At 40.4% G+C, this 20,302-nt stretch overlaps 1 protein-coding gene across 3 annotated transcripts in view; it reads right to left on the bottom strand.

The window, feature by feature from the left end:
- USP13 (ubiquitin specific peptidase 13) overlaps positions 1-20,302 on the bottom strand; it is a 104,199-nt gene that overhangs the window by 43,973 nt on the left and 39,924 nt on the right. For all 3 annotated transcript variants that reach the window (XM_087965384.1, XM_087965383.1, XM_087965385.1), the window contains 3 exons: positions 7,964-8,085; positions 5,669-5,811; positions 4,351-4,535 (listed from right to left, as the gene is read on the bottom strand). In XM_087965384.1, the coding sequence (XP_087821510.1) occupies positions 4,351-4,535; positions 5,669-5,811; positions 7,964-8,085 (450 nt within the window). The remainder of the gene's footprint in view (positions 1-4,350; positions 4,536-5,668; positions 5,812-7,963; positions 8,086-20,302) is intronic.

The raw sequence follows: 20,302 nt of genomic DNA, 5'->3' as shown, positions 1-20,302 counted from the left end.
ATTTGTTTAATCTTTTTATGTGGCAAATCACCTTAAATTAAACTGGCACCTGTTGGCTTTACGTCAGTGGTGGGATTAAATTTTTTTTACTTCCGGTTCTGTGGGTGTTGCTTGGTGGGTGTGGCTTGGTGGGCGTGGCAGGGGAAGGTTACTGCAAAATTCTATTCCCTCCCCACCCCACTAACCTGCTTTCCAGCTCCGTTCTCCTGTGCAAGGCAACAAAAGAAGACCCAGCCAATCAGCTGGGACTTGGGAGGCAGAGAATAGATGGGGGTAAGGCCAGTCAGAGATGGTATTTGCCAGTTCTCCTCAAAACTACTCAAAATTTCCAGAACTGCTCAGAACCTGTTGAATAGCACCTCTGCTTTACATCCACACCTGTTTTTCTCTCAGAACAAGTGATAGAATCTGGCTGGCGTGGATTTTTTTTCTCTCTTGGGCTCTTAATACTTGTAAATGATCAAACACAAAATGTTCTTGCTGTAGGGATAAAGACTAAACTACAACTGACAATATTGACAGGAAGACCAAATACAGCAATAACAAATATGTCCTCATCTGCTCATCATGAAGATACACTCGATGACAAATAGTTCATGATTCTCATTAGGATATTTTTCCGGCAACAACCATAATGTTGCAAACAGCAGACCTCAGCAAATCAATCAAAGGAAGAACGGACTAGATATTTTTTTTAGATCTCCTGTGGCTTTTTAAATATTTTTGCTTCATTGCTAAATTCCCCTTAAGCTAAATAGCAGAACATAAAACATCTGATCAGCGATAGCATTTAGAATTTGAACCCTTCTATGTATTTGAATCCTTCTATGTCTATATTTACTTGTTTGAGCTGTTGTGCTGGAGGAAAAGTCTCCTGCATATTTCTTGGACAGCAAAGGTGAGTAAGAAGCAAGTACTCCATGGAGCACATAACACCAAACATGTCACTAGAAGGTAAAATCACGAAATTGCATCTCACTTATTTTGGCCACATCATGTGGGAGGAATTCACTGGAGAAAGCAATTATGTTTGGAAGAGTCATTGGTAGAAGGAAAACCAAAACCAGGCTGTCAAAAATATGATGACTGGACACCATCAAAGCTGATACCAGGCAGAGATATAGAATAACCTCATAAAAATAGTGCAAGATCAGAAGCTGTGGAGATGTGGCCCATAGAATCACCAAAAGTCAGACATGACTGAATGGATAACATCATTGTCATCATGTATTGTGAAAGAGGGCTGTGAAAATATCTACAGACCCCTCCCATCCTGGACATAAGCTGTTTCAACTTCTTCCCTCAAAATGATGCCATAGAGCACTGCACGCTAAAACAACTAGACCAAGGACAGTTTTCCACCCATGCCATCACTCTGCTAAACAACTAATTCCCATAACACTGTCAAACTCCCTAGTAGGGCTGTATTACTATTATCCTTCTCATTTTTCCTATTACCTACTTCCTTGTCCTCTTATGACTACAGTATAACTTTGTTGCTTATATCTTACAAATTTATATTGTTTTATTTAGTTTCCTAGCATGATTTATGATGATTGCTTATTTTGTATCTTACGACCATCAGTAAATGTTTCTGAAGAATGTATCTTATGACGATAACAATGTCTCTTATGATGATAATGACTTGTTGCTTGTACCAGTATGTACACTGAGAGCTTATGCACTGGAGACAAATTCCTTATGTGTCAAATCACACTTAGCCAATAAAGGATTCTATTCTATTCTATTCTATTCTATTCTATTCTATTCTATTCTATTCTATTCTATTCTATTCTATTCTATTCTATTCTATTATTATTCTATTCTATTCTATTCTATTCTATTCCTTTTCCTATTATATTCCTATTCCTATTCTATTCTATTCCTATTCCTATTCCTATTCCTATCCTATTCCTATTCTATTCCTATCCCTATCCTATTCTATTCCTATTCTATCCCTATTCCTATTCCTATTCCTATTCTATTCCTATTCTATTCCTATTCTATTCCTATTCCTATTCCTATTCCTATTCTATTCCTATTCTATTCCTATTCCTATTCCTATTATTCCTATTCCTATTCCTATTCCTATTCTATTCCTATTCTACATTTCAGAAAATACATTACTTGGCATTGTGGGGGGGAGGGGAACCCTCTACTTATTCTTCGGCCAAGCATTTATCGAGCCCAGCATTCTCCCTCCCTATGTCCACCTAAAATGATGCCGTTGACATTTATAGATACACCACATGGCCTTTTGCTGGCATTCCAATTTAAGAAGGCCTCTGTTTCGCACTGCGAGTTATTGTTCCCTTCTATAAACATAAGTTCAGAGAGGCCTCATGCTTTTTCAGTGAAGTCACGATGTAGCATGACACCCAGTCAACTTTTCTGCCTTAGTGTGGCTCTAAATGGACCATGTGTGGCTATTTTTAAGAGTGACCAATGGCTGGCTAGAGAGAAGCGTCAAAGAATTACCCCCAGCAGAACACCATCATAGAACCAAAAACCCTAACATAGCAACACCGCAAAAAAAATTTCTCTATTGAAGTGCCACTGAGGTCAGATTGTTGTCTTGGACTTCATCTAAGCCAACGTTTCTCAACCTTGACAACTTTAAATGTCTGAATTTCAATGATTAGAATTCCCCAGGCAGCAAGCTGCCTGGGGATTTCTGGGATTTGAAGTCCACACATCTTAAAAGTTGCTAAGGTTGAGAGAGACCAGTTTGAACACAAGTCTTCGTTCAGCTACAAAGCTTTACTGGAAGACCTTGGATTTGGTGCTGTCTGGGCTTAACCTGGGGGACGTGATGGCTCAGTGCTTAAAGACACTGATTTTGTTGACAGCCCAGGTTTGAGACCCAAGTGCCACGTGATGGGTTGAGTTCCTGCTACTGCTCCAGTTCCTGCAGTCTAGCAGTTCGAAAGCAAGTACATAAATAGGTACTATTTCAGTGGGAAGGTAACAGCATTCCATGTGTCTCGGCATATGGTCATACTGGCCAGATGACCATGCAAATGTCTTTGGACAATGCTGGCTCCCTCAGTTAAGAAACAGAGGTGAACATAATCTTCTAGAGTCAGACTTGACTTCTACATTTATCTTTTGGCTTAACCTACCTAACAGGGCTTCTCTGGAAAAGAAAAAAGGATATTCTGGTTCTGAACTCTTTTTAAGGAAGATCCCAAGAAAATTTAATGAAATATAATTTACATATGTTTATCTTTCCAAAATACATTTTAATTCATCAATATACCACAGCTCAGTTTTAAGCTTTGAGTTTAAAAAAACTGTACGTTCTTGAAGTAGGCAGTAAAGGAAGTCGAAGAAAGTGTCAGGCTACCAAAGAAAGTACACAGTGACTCTTCACTCCTTAAAACATCCCTTAAAATATGCTACATAACTCCTTAAAATATGCTACACAAAATATACATGAGTATTAAAATGTACCCTATATTGTCACATCAGTTTTGAAAGGTTGGGGTTTTTTTTGTGTATTTTTGTTTTTGGCATCTAATTAATAATGTATCACGTGGTATCCGGCCACGAGTGACAGCACCAGGGCAATGTTCCATGTGGTGTCTGGCCACGAGCAGCCACAAGCGGCCACAGAAGAAGTCAGCAAGCGGCGCAAAAGGTGTCGGGGCATGGGAGGCCTGGCTGCAGTGGTCCTAAGGTAAACTGGTGCAGGGCGTGTGGGGCAGCTACCCATCCTAGCTTGATTTTTATGCATGGGCCTCACCCCACTTCATGCAACCAGATGGTGAGACAGAGTGGGCAGGGTCTTAACTAGGGCTTATTTTTGGACAGGGCTTATATTAGGCACCCATGTAAAAATCTAGCTAGGGCTTAATTTCAGGATAGGTCTTGTTTGATGTGCTGTTTTCAAACACTGCGCGTGCTCACCGAACCGGTTATTATACCGGTTGAATCCCACCCCTGGGACTTTGTGTGATTTAATTTTTCAATTAATTTAATTTAATTTTTAAAATTCTAATCTGGGATTTCCTGCTTTTTCTAGGTAAGTCCAGATCTAGCAAATCCACTAGTAACTACGTGTCCGTGGAAGTTCTCAGTCATCCAGGTCATGGTTGTCCCAAAGGTGCTTTTTTCAAAAGGCAACTGGAGTTGCTTTGTTCTTCTTGGAAGACGTTTCGCTTCTCATCCAAGAAGCTTCCACAGAACTGAAGAAGCTTCTTGGATGAGAAGCAAAACATCTTCAAGGGAAAACAAAGTCCAGTTGCCTTTTGAAAAAGCACTTTCGGGACACCTCTATGGTGCTAGTGAAAAACAAAATACAGAGATCGAAAGGTTTGCTGATGGTCATCAACACAAGCTTTCACTCACCTGCACCATCGGGTGTAATCGTTCCAAGCTTCACTGCTAAGGGATAACCCATCTCCTTGAAATGCTCGAGGGCATGTCCGTTTCCCCCGCTGCCATCAAAGAACCATTTGCCACAAAGTATGGATCCGTCAGTGAGGTTTAGCCAAAGGTTCTCCCGTAAGTCACATTTGGAGCACTTCCAGCCACTGAAAAACAAATTGCCAGAGTCAAGCAACCACCATGAGGCTGCCCCTAGTGTTAGAGCAGGGGTCCTCAAACTTGGCATCTTGAAGACTTGTGGACTTTAACTCCCAGAATTCCTCAGCCAGCTATGCTGACTGAAGAATTCTGGGAGATGAAGTCCACAAAGTCTTAAAGTTGCCAAGTTTGGAGACCTCTGCTTTAGGGCTACCAGGGATTGGATTAGCAAAAGATCACCTCATTTTTCTACGATTTTAAGGAATCCATCCCACCAATCTTTCAAAACTGTAGTTCCCCAACATAAGTTACTTATATATGTTACAAGATCTGAATTGAGGACTACCTGTAATGAATTTATTTAGGATTACTCCTTTTTGTACTAAACACAATTTGTCTACTTAAGGAAACAGAAATATATTTTGCACCTCAGCCATCATGGATCAGAGTCCCAAAGTATAGAAACAAAATCAGAATGAGAGTTATCACCCAGTGGTGAGGTTCAAAAAGTTTACTACTGGTTTTGTGGGCATGGCTTGATGGGTGTGGCTTGGCTTGGCTTGACGGGCATGGCTTAGTTGGGCGTGGCAGAGGAAGGATACTGTAAAATCCCCATTTCCTCCCCACCCCAGTAACCTGCTTTCCAGCTCCGTTCTCCTGTGCAGGGCAACAAAAGAAGACCCAGTTGATCAGCTGGGACTTGGGAGGCAGAGAATAGATGGGGGCCAGTCAGAGGTGGTTTTTGCCAGTTCTCCAAACTACTTAAAATTTCCACTATCGGCTCTCCAGAACTGGTCAGAACCTGCTGAATACCACTTCTGTTATCACCCCTCTCCCAATACCATCATCAATTCAGAAAGTTCTGAACTGACAGCTGTCCATTCTCTATCTATGCCAGGAACCCCTTAGAATATCACCAGAACATCTTCCTTTTCATTACTGCTAGACTTATCCGTGTCCCGCTGCGTCGTTTCAGAGATATTACTTTACTTGAAACGTAAACATCTCTCCCTTTCCTTCCTTCCTTCCTTCCTTCCTTCCTTCCTTCCTTCCTTCCTTCCTTCCTTCCTTCCTTCCTTCCCTCCCTCCCTCCCTCCTTCCTTCCTTCCATCCATCCATCCATCCATCCATCCATAATCACCTTGGTGGAATCCTGACTCCATTGTCCATTTGCACCAGAGTGTTGGCATGTTTGGAAATTTGCAGCTCTTCTTCCCAAGAGTCTGGGTCCTGCTTTCTGTAGGGAGATTTCGAGCTCAGGACTGCATCACAAGCTATTGTCACCTGGAGTGGAGGGAAGATTCAGCTGAACATCAAAGGAAGCAGAACGATCAATTGGTTTGTCCTGCCCTGACCTTTTTTTTTTTTTTGGCTGGATTGTAACCAAGAACACTAACAATAATAAAAATTTCAGGTAGTCCTCTAGAGCAGGGGTCCCCAACTTTGCCAACTTTAAGACTGATGGACTTCAATTCCCAGAATTCTAGAAGTTGAAGTCCACCAGTCTTAAAGTTGCCACGGTTGGAGATCCTTGCTCTGGAGCACTCATTGTTATCTTCACATAATCCCAGTAATCCTTTCAATTGTTGTACAGTATAAATTACTCTAACTCAGGGGTGGGCAAACTACGGCCCGCGGGCCACATCCGGCCCGTTGGTCTTTTTAATCCGGCCCGCCGAAGATTGGTACAGAATTAAGGTTTGATGTGAATGATTGAATGATTGCATTCATTTGATTTTGACTTGTAATGACAGGCATTTCGACACCAGGTGGCGGCCCATCTGTCAAATTTTAAAAGTCAATGAGGCCCCCCGAGCCAAAAAGTTTGCCCACCCCTGCTCTAACTGCATACAGAAACTGCAAATTAATAGTGGAATTGTGGTTGAGAAACATTGATTTGCTTAAAGTTATCTAGCGAATTCAAAAGAGAGGTATGAATTGACATCAGTGAATCTGTCATTCACAATACACACAGTTAGCCAGTTAATTTAGAGCAGTGTTTCTCAACCCTTGGCAACTCGAAGATGTATGGACTTCAACTCCCAGAATTCCCCAGCCAGTGTGTTGGCTGAAGAATTCTGGGAGTTGAAGTCCATACATCTTCGAGTTGCCAGGGGTTGAGAAACACTCCTTTAAAGGGTGGAAAAGATGAAACACAATTTGCAAGGATTTCTGAACATCTGCCTAAATATGAGGACCAATGAAATGTCGCTACCTTTCTCTTTCTCTGTTGAAATGACAGAAACCTGAGATGCGACAGAACAGAAACTATGGGTGGTTTCATACAAAATTTGGTTGAGTTCATGAAAATAAATCCTTGCGCTCTCAAGGATACTCTCTAGACATCTTAAACTGTAAGCATTTGCACAGAGTGTCTTGTTTACCTTTGAGGCTAACTAGGAAATCTTAGAGCTAGCAACATAAACACATACAGGACTTGGTACCCAAGTTTCTGTAGAAGCACCTTCTTTTGTGCAGATTAGACCATCCATCCAGTATGTCTTTCCCAGAAGAATCTTGGGTGAAGTAACAGAAATGGAGGCCAGGAGGTGCTATTTCTCAGTTTCTGCTCTATCATTGTAGAATACAGGTAGTCCTTGACTTATGACCACAATGGAGCCCATAATTTCGGTTGCTAAGCAAGACCATTGTTAAGCGAGTTTTGCCCCATTTTACGACCTTTCAGGCCACAGTTGTTAAGTGAATCAATTCAGTTGTTAACTTAGTAACAACCGTCATAAATATGAATTTTGGTCACGTGAACATGAGGATGCTGCAACAGTCATAAGTATGGGGGGGGGGGAAGTCATAAGTCATTTTTTTCAGTGCCATTGTAACTTTGAATGGTCACTAAACAAATTGTTCTAAGTTGAGGACTACCAGCACTTTCCAGGTAGTCCAATTAAGACTTGCTCCATCCTTTCTGATCTTCTGGAAGCTACTGGAGAAAACTTTCCACGGAGCATTTGGTGGAATATGTTGTCCTCCCCATCTTTAATTTATTTTGCTTTAAACTACTTTCATTGATTCATTTGTCTTTTATCTATTTCTCATCACTGCTATTTATATGATTTATCCTGGTATTGTTGCCACTCTGATTAGTTATTGTTTTAATTGTAATTATATTCATTATGGACATTGCTGATAATCAGTTTTTCATCCATTCTGGTTTGTATTAATAAAATGGTATGCAGATAGAATAAATAGATGTAATTTAAAAAAAAGAAAGATTCCAGTATCTTGAAGTTGGCCATCTTTGCATGACATTATGCACCTTTGGCAAGTGTAATAATTTGTGTTGGCAGTATCAAGTCTATACAAGTTTTCTTGTATGTTGAACGAGGCAATTGACTTCCTTAAATTCACAAAACCAATGTCAATCCTTCCCCCCCCCTTTTTTTTTTTTTTTGGCTATCTCATTCTTTCATTCACTCACCAGTGCTGGCAGTTCTTCTATATTGGGTAAAGGAATTTCATAGTGGTCTGGAAATATGACAAGTTTAGCTTCATCCTCATATTCATAATCATCATTATTTAAATCAAGATTAGATTCAAGATCTGTCAACAGAGAGAAAAAGACAGAACATTATTGGAAAGAGAGAGAAAATACATTAACTAGATTAAGGCTGCTCAAGGAGATATGTCTTTCGTCCTGTAAAGAATTGCTAATGACATGTGCTTACAGCTGAAATACTCATTTATGGGCACGGAGGTTAAGTCAGGAAACACACACCCGAAGACATCTGCAGCAAAATATCACATGCCCAGATCCTTCTAAAAGCATCTCATCCTAGCCTTACCTGTGTTTAGCTCTGGCCTAACAACATCCTGCTCAGAGATGGGATTCAAAAATTTTAACAACTGGTTCTGTGGGTGTGGCTACTTGGGCATAGCTAGTTGGGCATGGCTAAGTGACTGGGTGGGCATGGCTTCTTTTTTTTGCAACCCCTCCATTTTTTTTCATCCTCGGCCTCAGGGAAGCTTCCTGGGGGTCATTTTTGCTCCCAGAAGGCTTCCCTGGGGCCCAGGAAGGCAAAAAATGGAACGTGGGGGGGCATGCAGCACCCCCACCTCTTTTTGCTCCTGGGCCTCAGGGAAGCCTCCTGGGCGAAGCAGTAAGACAGCGAGGGGTATCCCGGCATAGTTGATCATCAGAACAGCTGATCATTGGGCAGGGGGGGAAAAAGAAATACCTTAAAGAGTGACTGGGCAGGGGAGAATGCAGTTACCGATGTCAGGCATGTACACGATGTCACACATGCGCGATAAGGACTGAATGAGCGGGGAAGGGAGGGGAGGGGCTGGTGGAGAGGGGCAGAGCCAGCCAGTGGCACGATTTGCCGATTCTCCGAACTGCGCAGAATCATAACAACCAGTTCTATAGAACCAGTCCGAACCAGTAGAATCCCACCCCTGATCCTGTTGCTCTTCATTGTTCCTCAACAACAATAAGGCCCATTTCACATGCAAGGCATATATCTATCTGAGATTATTGTCGTTGCCTGTTAATTTAGCTCTTTTTCCAGAAAAAAAGAAAGTTCCACAGTACTTTTTCGAGAACAGCTTCCTATTAGCAGAGACTGCTACTTCCAGTGTCTGTGGAGATTCCCAATCATCCACAGCCATGGTTGATCCAAAAATGCTTTTTCCAAGCAACTGGACTTTCTTGTTTTGTTTTGTTTTTTAAATGTTTCGCTTCTCATCCAAGAAGCTTCTTGGATGAGAAGCGAAATGTTTTCAAAGGAAAAAAAATAACCAAGGAAGTCCAGTTGCTGTTCGGAAAAATCACCTTTGCGTTCTATCTGTAGTCTGAGGGAATCTTATCTCTATCCAGAAGATGAGGATATTTATTTATTTTTATTTATTTTATTTTTTTGTCAAACATGTACAGCATATATAATGTTAGGAGTTATAATGCCTTGGCTTCTTTTCCTGTGGGACAGAGGATCAGTTCTGCTGTTCAGCCTGCACAAAAATGCTAATACGGTGGAAAAGGAAGGACAAGGATGGGCGAATGTTTTGATGTCCACTATCATTCGGTAGCTAAAAGAAATACTGGCCAGGGAAGGAAGGGAAAGTGAGGTCAGCTGCTGGATATTTAAAAGCAGTGTGAAAATAATCATCATGGCAAGTGGAGGGGTAAGTATCTAAAATGACATTTATGTTGAAGAGAGCTCTCAGAGGGGCATGTACATTTTGTCCCATCTAGACCTCGGAAACCTGAAAGTCCCTGCCTAATCTGTTGAGTGATGGGAAAATGTGAGATAAGTCACCCATTAAAGCCATTCACCCATTAAAACAACAATTCCTTTCTTATTATTGGTTTCTATATATGAATACAATATTTTTATTTATTTATCTGTTACCCATCTCATGGTTCAGGCAACTTTGAGCAGCTTACATCATGGCAAAACAACAGTAAGCAATGGTAGATAGATAGATAGATAGATAGATAGATAGATAGATAGATAGATAGATAGGAAGGAAGGAAGGAAGGAAGGAAGGAAGGAAGGAAGGAAGGAAGGAAGGAAGGAAAGAAGGAAGGAAAGAAAGAAAGAAAGAAAGAAAGAAAGAAAGAAAGAAAGAAAGAAAGAAAGAAAGAAAGAAAGAAAGAATGAATTCTTTATTGGCCAAGTGTGATTGGACATACAAGGAATTTGTCTTGGTGCAAATGCTCTCGATAGATAGATAGATAGATAGATAGATAGATAGATAGATAGATAGATAGATAGATAGATAGATAGATAGATAGATAGATAGATAGATAGATAGATAGATAGATAGATAGATAGATAGATGGATAGGCAGACAGACAGACAGACGGTTAGATAGACAGAGAGATAAAGATAAACAAATTAAAATTACAGTAATTAAAAAACAAGTGTTTGGAAGGGAGCGATGGGGTACTTCTGTGTTAGTGTACCAAACACATCCAGCTAACAGATCCTCCTTATGAAAGCTTCAAAGCTTCAAATCAATATTGTGCTCTATAATTTTTTTCACACAAATGATGAAATTCCAACAAAGATGATCTCCAGCAAGTTGGAAAAATGCCAGGCAAATTATCATGGTCTTCAACCATTGAGGAAAAAATAATTCAGCGAGGGGGGGGGGGGGAAGAGTCCTCTCAGAAAATATCAGCTTACTACATAAAGTGGACTAGTTATTACAGACATATATTTGATTTATCTCCAAGAATGTCCCGATAATGAACATGTCACTCTTCATTTGATCAGTATTACAGCCTTGTATGTTAGGCGAGACTGAGAAAAGCCAGTGATTCAAGGTAACCCCAAAACTCATGGTAGGAATCTTTCAATTCAGTTGTGGCCTCCACTTTTTGCTTTCCCTAATCCAGAGATGGGGAACTACATTCCCCTTATGACCTGTGGATTTCAACTCCCAGAATTCCTGAGCCAGCCATGATGGCTCAGGAATTCTGGGAGCTGGAGTCCACAGACCATAAAAGGGCCATAGTTAATTTATGAAACTTTAGGACCCCTGTCCTAATTTATGAAACTTTTGGCTCTCAAGACCAGGTCACAATGAGAATTAGTGAAGGGTGATGGTTATGATATTGGACTATAGGTAGTCCTCCAGTTATGACCATAATCGAACCTCCCATCAAGATCATAACTTGGGACAGTCATGTTGACAATCTGACTTTACTACTTTTTATTTTATTTTTTTATTTATTTTATTTTATTTTATTTTATTTTATTATTTTATTTTATTTTATTTTATTTTTATTTTATTTTATTTTATTATTTATTTTATTTTATTTTATATTATTATTTTATTTTATTTTATTTTATTATTTTTTATTTTATTTTATTATTATTTTATTATTTTATTTTATTATTTTATTTTATTTTATTTTATTTTATTTTATTTTATTTTATTATTTTATTTTATTTTATTTTATTTTATTTTTTATTTTATTTTATTATTTTATTTTATTATTTTATTTTATTTTATTTTATTTTATTTTATTTTTTATTATTTTATTATTTTATTTTATTTTATTTTTTATTTTATTTTATTTTATTTTATTTTATTTTATTTTATTTTATTTTATTATTTTATTTTATTTTATTATTTTATTTTATTATTTTATTTTATTTTTTTGTTTTGTTTGTTTATTTATTTATTTAATTTATATTGCCGCCTATTCACCCATGACGACTCAAGGCAGCTTGCACAATGTAAAACCATATTTAAAACAAAAAATAAAAATAAAAACAACAAAAAACTAACAAAAAGTATCAAATAAATTAGTAAATACAATAGAACAAAGTTTGGGAAAACAGAAAACAAAACAAAACAAAAAAAACAAAAACCAACTCCCACCCCACGCCCCAACGACAGCAGATCACACTAGCCATTTGATGGGCTCCATCCCTCTCTGGATTCCCCAGGCCCGCTGACAAAACCAGGCGTTTCGGAAGAATATTAGTGAGGAGGCCATTCTAATCTCTGGGGGAATGATGTTCCAGAGAGACGGAGCCACCAGGTGTATCTCCCTCAGGGGTGGGACCCGCAACATTCCCTGCCTCCTCGCTCTAATGGGTCGGGTAGATGTCACTGGCAAGAGATGTTTCCTCAGATAACCTGGACCCAAGCCATGAAGGGCTTCAAAGGTGACAAACAGCACCTTGAATTGCACCTGGGAGCAAATCAGCAACCAATGCAGATCCTGCAGGAGAGGTAACACATGTACACACCGGGGTCTGCATAAAACCATGCAGGCCGCTGCATTTTGCACCGACTGGAGCTTCCGGATGCTCTTCAAGGGCAGCCCCATGTAGAGCACGTTGCAATGTTTGCCCAAAACAGAAGTAAATGCTGATTTTCTGCAGAAAAATGCAGAAAAAAAATGCATGTGACTGCAGGATGCTGCAAAAGGCCAAAAATGCAGCCCGGTTGCCAAGTGGCCAATGTACAGTCATGTGACTGAGGGTGGTGGGACCATTGGAATTTCAAATTCAGTTGAATTTTGAATGGCTGCTAAGCAACTGGCCGTAGGTTGAGGACTACCTATACACTAGGAATGGGAAGATGCAGGTCCAAGTCCACCAGTACAGGTAGTCCTCAACTTAAAACAGTTCATTTAGTGACTGTTCAAAATTACAACGGCACTGAAAACACAGCTATTGAAGAATCCTCATAGTCATGTGATCAAAATTCAGACACTTGGCCATTGGCTCATATTTATGACAGTAATTATGAGGTGATCCCCTTTTGCGACCTTCTGACAAGCAATGGGGAAGCCATGTTACTAACCTAACTGCTGGAATTCACATCCAAAATGGGATTTTGTCTCATTGCTGTGACAAGGTCTTAAAAATGGGACAAAATTCACCTAGCAACTGTCTCGCTAGCAACAGACATTGCTGTTTCTGTTGTAAAACGAGGACTCCCTGTAGTAATAGAAGCTGACTAAGTGACTTTGGGCCATTCATTTTCTCCTAATCCAATCTATCTCATGAATTTGATGCTGCATGGAAAAACTGAAACAGGCAGTGCTCCACATGCTGCTTTGACCTCGTGAAGGAAATGTGATAATAAAAAAAAATCCAAATAGCTATTTCAGTCATTTTGCTCTGCTACCCATTGATCCTTATACATGCACCCTCCTGCTTGCATTATGCAGAAACATGAAGACAAAGTTTATAAAAATTAGATTGCAGCAGAAACCACCCTGCAGCTGTGTGTGTATACTCCCCCACACACACACAAACACACACACACAAAGAAGCCTGCAATTATACGGTGGTATCCCTTAGCCTATGTTCTCCAATGATACAGAGGTATCCCTAAACCAATATAAGATCCTTTAGTTTTCTAAAGACCACAAACCACATAATCCCTAGCCAGGCAATAGCTATATGGGCAGGGAATATAGGAATTGTGGTTACAACACATCTTGAAGTTTGTGAAGGCTGCTCTATATAATCCCTGTCCATAGGAAGAATTTCACAGAGAATAGAATATATGCATATAAGTTTTCTTTAAAACGATACTTATGAATTCTCTAGGTATATGTCATTGCCATCACTTTTTGAGAACCCAAAACAAAATATAGTTGGTCCTTACTTAGCAACCACTCATTCAACAATGGCATTAAATGAGCGATAGTTACAACTGGTCCTCAGAGTTCACATTACAATGTCAATTATAATGTTGCAACTTTCCATAGTCATGTTGTCACCATTTGCAATTTTCTTTGCTGGCTCCTTGACAAGTCAATGGCCATCCGAATATTATTTAACTCTCTGATTGTATGGTATTTCTCCTTGAACACTGTGATAGGTAATCCTTTGTTAGCGACAATTAGGACTAGAATTGCTGACAGTAAGCAACATGGTCACACAAATTCGCTTGGTGACAGCAACTCGGGTAATTGCCATCACTAATCAAAGATTATCTGTATTACAATGTACTAGATGTTGAATCAGAGGGCTCAATATTGTTTGGATGGCCATTCCAAAGGATATCTAGCAACATCTGATGAGTCATTCATTATCCAATTAGAAAGGGCTCATTATTTAATCTAATAACATTGGGTTCTCTTGACTAGAAATTGGTCCTTGGAGGTCTTCTAGTCCAAACTTCTGTTCAAGGAGGAGACAAATGGTTGTCCAACCCCTTCTTAAAAACCTTCAGTGTTGGAGCACCCACGACAAAGCAAGTCATTCTACTAATTGTTCTGTCAGGAAACGTCTCCTTGGTTCTACGTTGGTTCTGTCCTTGATTAGTTTCCCTCCATTGCTTCTTGTTCGGCCTTTAGGTACTTTGGACAATAGGTTGGCCTCCTCTTCTCTGTGGCAGCCCCTCAAACACTGCTATCATGTCACCCCATGTCCTTCTTTACATTAAACCAGACATACCCAATTCCTATAACTGTTCTTCATATGTTTTAGTCTTCTCTCCATTTGTGATGAAACAGTAGAAGTAGCCCCATGTGTGTGTGTATATTTCCATGTTATATATAGAAATAACTAGATAGTTCTCCAGAAGGCTTTACACTCGTATGACCCAGAAGTTATTTTGAATAAAGGCTTCTTTTCCAAAATTGGCAAGCTCCTCAAAATGCCTACAGATCATCATCACAGCCCTATTCCATTTCTCCTTTCGTAGATGTTCCACTGCCATCAGCTAATTCCATTAAAAGGAATTTAGAAATGCCAAAAAGAAGAGAATATTTGTAGCTCAGGATTGAACTGTCAGGTCTTTGGCATTCTCTGAGCTTGGCTGTTGGCTTGCAAATGTTTCGTTACCCAACTAAGTGCCATCATTTAGTTTAGCTTAGTTTATTGTCATTGCACCTCGTACGATGAAATAAAATGCCATCTTCAGTATACATTATAACTATAAAAATAAGACCCAAACACACATCCTTCTCATTCTATACAGCTGAATTGAAAACCCGATATTGCATTAATATTGCTCTATACAGTAGAATTCAACATCGTTACTGCCCTGGGATAGAAGCTGTTTTTCAGCCTATTTATCCTTGTTTTTCTTGGTACTTCACTCGAGGACCTGTATACTGCACAAGTCAAAAAGAGGGCTGTGAAAATATTTACAGCCCCCTCACATCCTGGACATAAACTGTTTCAACTCCTTCCCTCAAAACGACGTTATAGAGCACTGCACACCTAGACATAAGGAAAGTTTTTTCCCGAGTGCCATCACTCTGCTAAACAAGTAATTCCCTCAACACTGTCCAACTATTAACAAAGTCTGCATTACTATTACTATTAATCTTCTCATCACTCCTTATCACCCATCCCCTCCCACTTGTGACTGTATGACTGTAACTTTGTCGTTTATATCCTTACGATTTATATTGACTGCTTCCTAGTTTGATTTGATTGCTTATTGTACCCTATGACTAGTATTAAGTGTTGTACCTTATGATTCTTGACGAATGTATCTTTTCTTTTATGTACACTGAGAGCATTTGCACCAATACAAATTCCTTGTGTGTCCAATCACACTTGGCCAATAAAGAATTCTGTTCTGTTCCGTTCCGTTCCATTCTCTTCCATTCCATTTCATTATTATCCTGTAGCATCTACCAGATGGTAATAGTTCAAAAAAAGTCTGTATCATCAGACACAGATTACATCCATAAATCAATGTCGATGGAGATTGTCAATCATCCTGGCCATAGTTTTCCCAAAGTTAATTTTCTAAAAGGCAACTGAACTTTCTCGGGGGGGGGGGTGTTTCCTTGAAAACATTTCGTTTCTCATCTAAGAAGCTTTTTCAGTTCTGAACTGAAGAAGCTTCTTGGATGGGAAGTAAAATCTTTTTAAGGGGGAAAAACCCAAGAAAGTCCAGTTGCCTTTTGGAAAAGCAGCTTTGGGACATCTGTAAGCGGGGTTGGATTTAAATTTCTTAACAGCCAGTTTTGTGAGCATGGCCTAATTTGTGGGTGTGGCTTAGTGGTCATGTGACTGGGTGTGTGTGGCTTGCTGACTGGGGGGTGACTTGGTGGTCATATGACTGGGTGGGTGTGGCTTGTACGTAAATATTGTAAATATTTATGGCATGTTCGGGTCTTTTCCCATGTAAGATTGAGAGTATCTTGACAACGTTTCGATGAGGTCCCACTCACCATCTTTAGGCTGGTGCTTTCGGCTTCATGCTTGTGTGAGCAAAGCGTGATTGGAGCTGCCGTCTCCCTAAATATACTGGTGGGGAGGTTGGCTGTGTTGTCATTTCTTGATTGGTTGATGGAGCTGATGTTTGCAGATTGGCTGGCTTTTTCTTAAGAACATGTGTGGCTGAGATATTGGCTGTGTGTCTGGCAGCCTCCTGTGTTGTAGCAACCTGGGTAATGGGCTGTGTGATGACCTTCTGAGTTCTATTGTTTTGACATCCTGGGTCTTGTGCTGTAATCTCCTGGGTTGTTGGCTGTGGTGTAACCTCCTGAGTTCCGTGATGTGATATCCTGAGTGGGTGGCTGTGATGTGATGTTCCAGGTTTTGGTTTGGCTCCGAATTTGAGGCTTGGCTATGTGTTCATGGTGTGTATCAGTTTGCTTGGTTTGGAGGTTGGGGTGTGTGGCAGCTGGTGATGCAGCTGTGGTCTGATTTCTGGACAGTGGTTGCCTTTCGTCTATGGGGTGGATTTGGGTTTGAGTCTGGTGAGGGAGATTGGTGGTGGTGTCATGTGTTGTTTTGGGTCCGGTGTTGGTTTTCGTGGCTGGGACTCATTTGTTGATAAGGGCTAGTTTCCAAATGTCTGGTAGGTGGGAGGTATTGTCCCGTTTATTCATGTTATGGGGGTGTTTCTCTATTTCAATGGCTTCCCTGATTATTCTTTTGTTGAAGTGTTCAGTATTGGAGATTAATTTGGTTCCCTCAAAATTAATTTCATGTCCTGTGGCTTTGAGGTGCTGGAAAAGGGAGGAAGAATTTTCTTCTTTTCTAACTGCGTTCTTGTGTTCTGCGATGCGTGCATTTATTCTCCTGTTGGTTTGTCCAATGTATGTGGCTGGGCAATTTTGGTATTTCATAAACTCCTTGGTTTTCTAGCTGGATCTTGTCTTTGGGGTTTCTTAGGATGTTGGCTATTTTTTGGTCAGTGCCGAAGGCTGTCCTGATATTGTATTTGTGGAGAATTTTGCTGATTTTATCTGTGGTGCCTTTGATGTAGGGGAGGAGGGCGATACCGTTGTCCTGTTCTGTGTCTCGGTTTCTGGGGGGGTGGGTGTCTCCTTTAGGATTAGGTTTGTAATTGTGTTTATTTGGAATCCATTGGAAATTAATACATTGGTGAGGGTGTGTAATTCTGTTCTCAGGTGGTCTTTGTCAGCTAGGTGTTTGGTTCTGGAGATGAGGGTCTTGGCTACGGAGTTGATCTGTGTAGGGTGGTGATGGGATTGTGCATTTAAGTAGCGATTGGTGTGTGTTTTCTTCCGGTGGATGGTCTGTCCTAGGGAGCCATTGGGTTTTTTGTAGTGAAGAAATCCAGCAAAGAATCATCCCCAGAGAAAAATCATCCAGATGCCCTAAACTCTATGGCCTCCCCAAGATACACAAAGAAGGAACACCACTCAGACCCATAGTCAGCTCCATAGGCTCACCTCTACAGAATCTTGCCGAATTCCTCACCAAACAACTCCAGCCCTACACAGAATGCATCACCTCATACGTACAAAACTGTTTCCACTTCATAGAAACAATAAAGAAACAAAACCTACAACCCGGCGACCTACTCGTGAGCTTTGATGTCATATCCCTCTTCACCCAAGTACCTATTAAAGAAGCCTTGACAGCCATCCAAAACAAATACAAGCCCCCTAAGCACATCCTAGATCTGACCAACCACTGCCTAACCAACGCATACTTCATCCACAATAGACAAAGATACAAACAGATAGAAGGAGCACCTATGGGATCATCCCTCTCACCCGTCATCGCTAACCTATACATGGAACACTTTGAAACCAATGCTCTAGACAAATCCGAACACAAACCCAAACTCGAACACACCAAACCCGAACACGCCAAGACCTGCATACCTGTACCCGTGAAAATCTACGAATATATATATATATATATACGAATATATATAGGAATATATATAGGAATATATATAGGAATATATATATACGAATATATATATGTTTTCTGAGGTTCTCGCGGGTATTTGTATGTGGATCCTTGGTTATTCGGGTTCTCTCCCGCGTAAGATTCAAAGTATCTAGGCAACGTTTCGGCGAGGTCCCACTCGCCATCTTCAGGCTGGTGCTTTCGGCTTAGTGCCAGTGCAAGCAGTGTGTGACCGGAGCTGCCACCTCTCTATATATACAAGTGGTGGGGGATGGTGTGCTGGGCTGGTTGGCTGTGCTGCAGCCTCTTGATTGGTTGATGGAGTTGATGTTGGTATAATGGGCTGTGTAATGGCCTTTTGTTGTAGAGATATCCTGGATCTTGTGCTATATATATATATATATATATGGCATCTTGTGGATCTTGTGCTATATATTATGGATCTTGTGCTATATATATATATATATCAGCACAGAGCTGAAGACAGAAGCCTGAAGATGATGAATGAGACTTCATCGAAACGTTGCGTAGATACTTCCAATCTTACGCTCATCTGCCATCATCAGGCTTCTGTATTGTGTCCGTCTGTGGGTCAGACTTTTATAGTGGTTTCAGATTTAAATTTGGGGCAGCCTATTGCTGTGCCAGAATGGTTTTTTCTTCATCCTGATTGGTTGGGAGTCTTGGTCTGTGTTTATTGGTCTCGGAGTTTGCTGTGTTCTGCTTGATTGGTGTCTCTAATATCTTCTGTCTGTTTTTGGCTCTTTTTGTATCTTGATTGGCTGGCAGCATTGTGTTACTTTATTGGAGGCCTTTAGTGCAGCTTGGCTTGGGTAAATGGGCGGCTATCATTAGTTAGGCAGCTGGGTTTCATCTGGGTGCCTGGTTGGGATGTGTTTGAGCTGGAGGTATCAGGGGGGATCTGTTTGTGCCCAGGTGTTTGCCTGGCTTGTGGTGTGGAGATTTTTTTGTTTGTGAGTGCAGGCTTCCAAATGATTGACAGCCTGGTGGAATCATCTCTTCTATTCATGCTTTCTGGTCTTTTTTCAATCTCTATGGCTTCTCTGATGACTCTGTGGCTAGGGTTTTCCATAGTGGCCAGGGTTTTGGTGCCATTGAAGTTGATGCTATGACCTGTGGCTTCCATGTGTTGGACTAGTGAGGAAGTGTGTTCCAGCTTTTTGATTGCATTTTTGTGTTCATCCAGGCGGGTACTTATTCTTCTATTGGTCTGTCCAATGTATGTGGCTGGGCATGATGCACAGGGGACTTCGTATATGCCTTGGTTTTCCAGGTCAATTTTATCTTTGGGGTTGCTAAGGATGGCTGCTATTTTTCTGTCTGTTTTGAAGGCAGTCCTGATGTGATGTCTTTGTAGTACCTTACTAATTTTGTCTGTAGTACCTCTTATGTAGGGCAGGACAGCTGTTCCATAGGTCTGTTCATCTTCTGGGTTTCTATTATGTTTCAGTGTGTTTTTGTGGATCAAGCTGGTGATTTTGCTTTTGTGGAAGCCGTTGGCTGTCAGTACTTTAGTCAGGGTGCATAGTTCAGTCTTAATGTGTGTCTTGTCTGCCAGGCGTTTGGTTCTGGTAATTAGTGTTTTAGCCACGGAGTTTATCTGTGCTGGGTGGTGGTGGGATTGGGCGTTGAGGTAGCGGTTAGTGTGTGTTTTCTTCTGGTATACGGTGTGTCCTAGTGTGCCATCTGTTTTTTTTGTAGATTAGTACGTCTAGGAATGGTAGTTGTTTGTTTGTTTCGTTTCCATGGTGAACTTGATTTTGGGGTGTGTGCTGTTTAGGTGTGTTAGGAAATTGTTTAGGTTTTCTTTTCCATGGGGCCAAATCACAAATGTGTCATCGATGTATCTTAACCATAGTTTGGGTTTGTGGGTGGCATTGGCCAGGGCTCTGGATTCGAATTCTTCCATGAACAGGTTTGCAATGACGGGTGACAGTGGTGATCCCATAGGGGCTCCTTCAATTTGTTTGTATCTTTGTCCTTTGTATATGAAATATGTGTTGGTTAAGCAGATACTTCCAATCTAGATACTTCCAATCTTACGCGGGAGAAAACCCAAATAACCAAAGATCCACATACAAATACCCCGAGAACCTCAGAAAGCATATATATATATATATATATATATATATATATATATATGTTTTCTTAAGTTTTGCGGTACTTACATGTATGGTGTTCGGCTT

The sequence above is a fragment of the Notechis scutatus genome, chromosome 4 (assembly GCF_049901735.1).
Source record: "Notechis scutatus isolate UNSWTSFEM ecotype Mainland chromosome 4, rNotScu1.2, whole genome shotgun sequence".
Classification (NCBI taxonomy): Eukaryota; Metazoa; Chordata; class Lepidosauria; order Squamata; family Elapidae; genus Notechis; species Notechis scutatus.
Note: the sequence above shows the minus strand (reverse complement) of the source record. Positions and strands in the feature narration are given on the sequence as shown.